Below are 6,666 nucleotides of genomic sequence, written 5' to 3'. Positions count from 1 at the left end.
TATATATTCCATTAAAAAATTTAATATTAGTTGTCTATCTATAAATATTCTGTTATCCCAATTTTGATTTTTGGGTTGTACAGCAATTTTAGCATAGCATTTTAAATAAATATAAAATATTTCTATCATAGAATAATTTTAGAATCTACATCAATGTATTTTCTGTTTCATAATGTTATTTTAGTTTCAATTTCCATCAGTTTTATTATTTTATACGAAGATTGCATATAACACTGTTAGTTTACTGACGTATAAATTTCTTCAAAGCACTCTCAAAGAGAATAGCACTTAAAATAATCTTGTATGACTTTAGAGCAGGATATTGCAGAATTCAGAAAATAATCAGTTTGTATTTGCCAAGTATTCGGTTCCTATTTTTTTAGAAGGAATATTATGTATTTATTGAATTAGCGCAATAACAAAAATCTTCTTAGAGCATTTGTAGCGGTTCTGAAGAATAATCATTAGTATTGATTGCATTAATAGTGATGGTTTTGGCACTAATTCTGTATACACTAAATTTTGTTTTTGTAAACATCCTGTAACTTCGGAGAAAAGTGTAATAAATTTTAATTCCGATATTCGATTTAACTTCAATTAATTTTTCGACTAAACTACTTAATCTAATTGAGACTCAAAATTAGTCAATTCTACATGTATTAATATTTTATGTATATAACCTATATTGAATGTCAAAATAATGACCCAACAAGTGGGGTGCAAGGCATTGTGCCTTAAGGCAAATTGCTGGAACTTTCCGTATCGTAATTAAAAATCTTGGTACGGAACCCAAAAAAAAATACACAAAATGTGTACACATTATGAAAATCTCTATAAAAATATCTGATAATTTGATGTGCATAAGTCCAATAAACATTTTTGACCGCCAAATGTCAATAATTTTTTTAAATTATTTTTATTGAGAATCCATAACCGCTAAACCTGCCTTTCCAAAAATTTAATCAGTCTTCCTTCATTTTGTCAATACAAGTAAAATATTTTTTGAATTATTAAAATCGGACGCCCCGTTCTCTATAAAATTGAGTAACCGTTTTTGGCACGTTTTGCCCTGTATCTTCGGAACGGCTAGACCTGCCTTTGCCAAAAACAAATCAGCACGTCTTCTTATCAATACAAATCGAATGCTTTTGAATTATTCAAATCGGTTGATCGGTGTTCCTGAAATCGTTGACAAAATTTGTATCCGCACACACACACCACAAACATACACACACAGACATCCATTTTTTTTCTAAAGTATGCCAAAATGTTCAGAAAACTTTGAAACGTAAAAATATATAAAACATTTCATTTTCGATTACTATAACTTGCCCTACGCGAAGTTAAAAATGGGAATCGCTTAATTGTGAAGTTATTTGTAAAAGTTTTAATAAAATTTCAATCATTCTAAATTCATTAAACATGTTGTTGATATTGAAATGAATGCAATATAAATAATAATTTGTTAATGCAATATTGTTATACATTTCGCAAACATTCAAAAATTACAATTCAATTCCTAATGCAGATTTAATTACATTATGATAATTATAAATATTCCAAGAGTTCCCTTAGGAGTTCAAGATGAAATTCGTGTCCTACAATTTCAAAATTTACTGAAACATTATTTTAGATTTCAAACGTGTGCCATACATTTAACAACCATACAATATCAATTCGTTCTACTTTTCACACAATAATTGTAAACAAAATACACTATTGTAATAGGATCAACAGAACACCTGTTTCATACCTATACAACATTTAGGTCAATTAGAAGTACAAACTATATTTACTTTTTACTCTATTTACATATATATTTTCTTAGAATTTATTATAGAATTCATTTCAAGGATATTTCAAAATTTATGAAAGGACAATATAAGCAAATTGAACCACATTCAATAGTTTACTCCTTTATTAGCAATAAAATTAATTGAAAGAAATTAATTGGTAATGCCAAACCTTATGTAATGTTGGATTTTTATTAGTGTTGAGCTTAAAAGTTGAACTTAAATTTATTCTGTTAGAATATTTTAGAACTAGTTATATCATACTAAGGCCATATGTTAAAATCATGGTATTAGCAAATGAACAAGAAAAGCAGAATTGAGTAAAAAATATATGATAAAAATTATTTTTTACTTGAATGACTGAAATGATTATAAAAAGATTTGGTAAAAAATATTAAAACTTTAGAAATAAGATTCATTGTTTGATTCATATGTCCTCGTGGATCCATCGTGTTCTATACCAAAATTATTTACTTTACTTTAAAAATCAAACGCATTACTATACACTATAAAATAATTTTGATTAATAAATTATATAAATTTTAAATTAAATCTTAAATGTGCTAAAATATTTGGGTTTCTCATTTGGAGCTTAATTCATGACAAATTCAAGATTACTAATCAAATATAATGTAGGTACTTTCTTTATAAGGCGCGCCCAGAAATAAACAATAATATAGGAGTATGTCTGAGACCATGTAGAGAAAGTATGCTTTGGTGAATTAGTACTTAAATAGACGTTTAAACCTTATATAGTAACCTAAATAATGCAGATATAAACAAATACAGATAATTTAGAAACGTGTGTACAGAATCCACAGGAAAACATTACTGATAAAACCAGAAAATATGACAAACAGGGTTAAACAATTCAGTAAATTTTGATAAAATCTTATGTTTTATGTTTAAATTGATATTTAATAATTTACCAAAATAATATATTGAAAAAAGGGTGCGTCTAATAAACGTACGATTGCACTGATAAAGAGCAATTTATTGGAGCAAATTAGCCACAAGTTAGCATTTGTTGTACATAAACAAAAAAGTGTACAAAAAATATTTCAAATAATCAATGTCTAATAAAGTCATCGTTGAATTATATAGTACTGAGTTTTAATTAAAACTACTTTATAATTTATGGAAAGACTTTCCAATTTATATTATACCATCACACCCGGACGTCCAATCACTGAATTGGAATTCGATGTAGGCATTCTAGGTACTACCAAAAATTAGCTGATCTGATGGTCATATAGAATAAAAGATGGATTATTTTTATTTATATAAAATTATTCATAAAATCAAATGTATTATATGTTTTCGCGGAACCATCGTGTTCTATCTACCGTGTGAATTATCAGACCCTTTGATTACGCAACTTTAAAAAATCAATGAAGCAGAAGACCCTCATGACTTTGAATGAGATTTGTCAGAAATCACGATCTAACCTTTTATAATATTAATAGAAATGCTACATAAAAAGTAACTACGTCCAATAAGAAACAAAGTTATTATGTATTTATAATCCTATTATTCATAATACAAATTGGATTTAGATTATTTACGTGATTGTGTATTTTTAGATTGTAATAACGAACCATAATATAATTTGATGTCACGTATATCAAATCAAACAAATAAAGATATATGTATCGTGTATCAAATATATATAATATATATATATATATATATATATATATATATATATAAATATATATTCATTTATATAATATTTGTGACCAGTCATAACATACGACGACAATTCTTTTTAATATCATGGATTATTATAAAGGATTAAACTTAGTATACTGTTCAGCTATAATTATAAATACACCAATTTTATAAATTTGTGGCGGACGTAGCTCAGAGGTAGCATGTCCGACTCACATGCCGGAGATCGATGGTTCGACTCCTGGCGCTTCCAAATAATTGTTAATTTGTAGAATACGAGAAAAAATAGAAGTGAATAGGAAAAAAGAAGTTTAGAAGATGAGAAGAACATATTGAGAAACAAGAAGAAGAATGAAAATTGGATGGAAGATTAGGATATAAGAAGAGATAGTATATATATGATGAATGTATAAGAAATATATATGTAAGAATTGTATAGAATATGATGAAGAATAAAATGAATAATGTATGTGGCTAAAAATGCTGTAAAGCGGAGGCCAATAAAATTAAAAAAAAAAAAAAAAAATTTATAAATTTGATTTTGAAACCAGAATTCCATTAAATCACAATTAATATTGCTTAACACATTTAAATACTTTCTTTTATGCTTTTAAATTTATATTTCCAAATTTTTTATTTCATTTTTTTAATTTTTTTTTATTTTCATATCTTAACAATATCATCCTATAAGCTGTTGGGATGAAACTTCTCCTTACTTCTTTTTTGTAGATGGTAACCCAATGGTTAATACATCTATATTTGATGATTTTATTTTTAGAATTAATCTAATAGGGCTGAATTTTATTGGTGCAACAATATCGGGCGAGGGCTATTTTCACTTGGAAACATATTGCTATCAATATTTCTAGTGAAAATCGATATCACTGCCACCTGACAATAGGCTGCTCGAAGAGGGTATCGAACCCGGGACCTCTGAATCAAGTCCCGTCCCTCTTAACCTCTTAACTATGTGGGAGCCCATTTTCAGAATATAACAAAATATTTAGTTTATACAAATATTACAAAGTATGTATATTATGTATATTAGGGTGGTCTTTAACATGGACATTTTCGAATTTTCTTGCTCTCAAAGGCTCAAGTGATTCTAAATTGATAATAAACAATTCTCTGAAAGTTTTAGCTCTTAATATTAACTTTTAGATAGTGCGCAATTCAATCAAACTTCGTATGGAAATAGCATGAAAAGCATTTTGAAAATTAAAAAAAAAATTAGGTACAACTTAGCAACAAATTTTGTATAAAACTCATTCATTTGTTCGCTAAATTATATCTAAAAACATTTTTAAAATTTTTGAAAAATTTTTCATGCTATTCCATACAAAACTTTGATTGAATTTCGCACTATCTAAAAACAATATTAGGAGCTAAAACTTTGAGAGATTTGTTTTTTATCAATTTGGAATCATTTGAGCCCTTGGGAGCAAGGAAATTCGAAAATGTGCATATTAAGCACCACCCTAATGTATATATATATATATATATATATATATATATATATATATATATCAACACTCTTAGATTTTTAGAATTTAGTCATCGGTTATCATGCATGTTTGATGTAAATTATTATGAAAAGATAAATTCATATTACAATTGGAATCCCACGTTCTTTCACTGAATATTTCTACATATGATTTTATTTATGAATCAGTAAAGGCAAAAAAAGATTTTTGAAAAATCTGCATTAGTATAATCCAAAGCTTTAATAAAAGTATATCAATCCTTTCCTTTGGCTTCACAGAAATATATGCATAGATATCAAGTATAAAGTTATATTATTAATATTGATATAAGTTATGTTTGAATATATTTTAGTAAAATGAACTGCAAAAAAATAATTTTAATCATAAAGTATATTATTACTATTTACCATTTTCTGCTCCTTTTTCGCATCCAACTGACATTTGGTTTAAGCTCGCCAAAAGCTCGCGACATTCTGGTCTGTCCTTCCTTCCGAAACGAACCATATTTGATGAACTATCAGATTACACATATATTCACTAATTAACTTTACCTTCAATTAATCTTTTGCACTATATATTAATAATATATATAATATTAATCCAATGTCACTTTTGTGTTTAAGATTGTATTGTATTTGCACGAGGTTTTGTTTACGATATAAATATGAATCATATACAGGACGTGTTATTGTTTCAACTTCATTAAACTATGTAGGCTTTGGTATTTGCATACACGAATGAGGATCTTCAACTAAAAACCATATAAAATATGATAAATTTTAATTAATTTAAAATTCACGATTTATATATGAATATACGTATATATATACGTATATATATATATATATATATGCATATATATGTATATATACATATATATGTTAATAATAAATATTAATATAAATAAATAAAGCAGGTCAATTTGTATGGGACAAAAAAGTCGCTTATTCACATATAATTTTCGGATATTACAGACCAAAATAAGATACTTTGCTGAAGAAACTACACCTCTAAAATGAATTCTGATGTCCGTGCATCAACCCAAAAATAAGGGTTTAAATTTGAAAAATTCCAATTTGGTCACTTTAGAGTGCCCCAATTGCATCCAAATGCATGACCGACCCCACTAACTTTGGAAAGCCAATCCACCCATGCCCCTGGTTCAACCCATGGAGAGGTTTTTCAAAATTTAACCCTTATTTTTAGGTCAATGATATCAAAATTCATTTTAAAGACATGGTATCCAAAAATCATATGTACCAAAGTCACCTATAAATCGATCCGCCCTAATATATATATACTAGATGGTAGAGTTTTGGTTTTGTAAATATTATGAGAACTTCGAACAAAGAATCCAAAAAGTAATAAAAAACGAAAAAGTTTTTTTATAAAAAACCATATCTTTATTTATTTACTGTCGACGTTTCGGAACTAGGTACGTTCCATTTTCAGGAAATTTATCAAGTAACATCATCTTGATAAGATTTAAGCAAACAATATGCTTCAGAAAAACAGAAGATATTGGATTTTTTTATATAAAATGAATAAAATTGTGGAAAAAATAATGTACAGAAATATGATAATATAGTCAAAATGAAAATGATAAAAATAAATGAGTGGATTATATAACAACATATTAAAAATGTTAAAAAATTAGAAAGTTTTAAGAAAAGAAAAGGATACTGAAGAAACAAAATTATTTACTTATATGATTGATT

General features: G+C 26.7%; 1 protein-coding gene across 1 annotated transcript in view; it reads right to left on the bottom strand.

Moving 5' to 3' along the window:
* Positions 1 to 5,534, bottom strand: part of LOC113373269 (MAGUK p55 subfamily member 6-like) — an 84,749-nt gene extending 79,215 nt beyond the window's left edge. Inside the window, exon 1 of the mRNA XM_026613575.1 lies at positions 5,356 to 5,534. Coding sequence (XP_026469360.1) covers positions 5,356 to 5,452 — 97 coding nt within the window. The 5' untranslated portion in view covers positions 5,453 to 5,534. The remainder of the gene's footprint in view (positions 1 to 5,355) is intronic.
* Positions 5,535 to 6,666: the final 1,132 nt, after the last annotated feature.

Source organism: Ctenocephalides felis, unplaced genomic scaffold, assembly GCF_003426905.1.
Source record: "Ctenocephalides felis isolate EL2017-DRISC unplaced genomic scaffold, ASM342690v1 CF-g0.4_SCAFFOLD_01604, whole genome shotgun sequence".
In the NCBI taxonomy this organism is placed as follows: Eukaryota; Metazoa; Arthropoda; class Insecta; order Siphonaptera; family Pulicidae; genus Ctenocephalides; species Ctenocephalides felis.
This window is presented reverse-complemented; position numbering and strand designations above follow the sequence as displayed.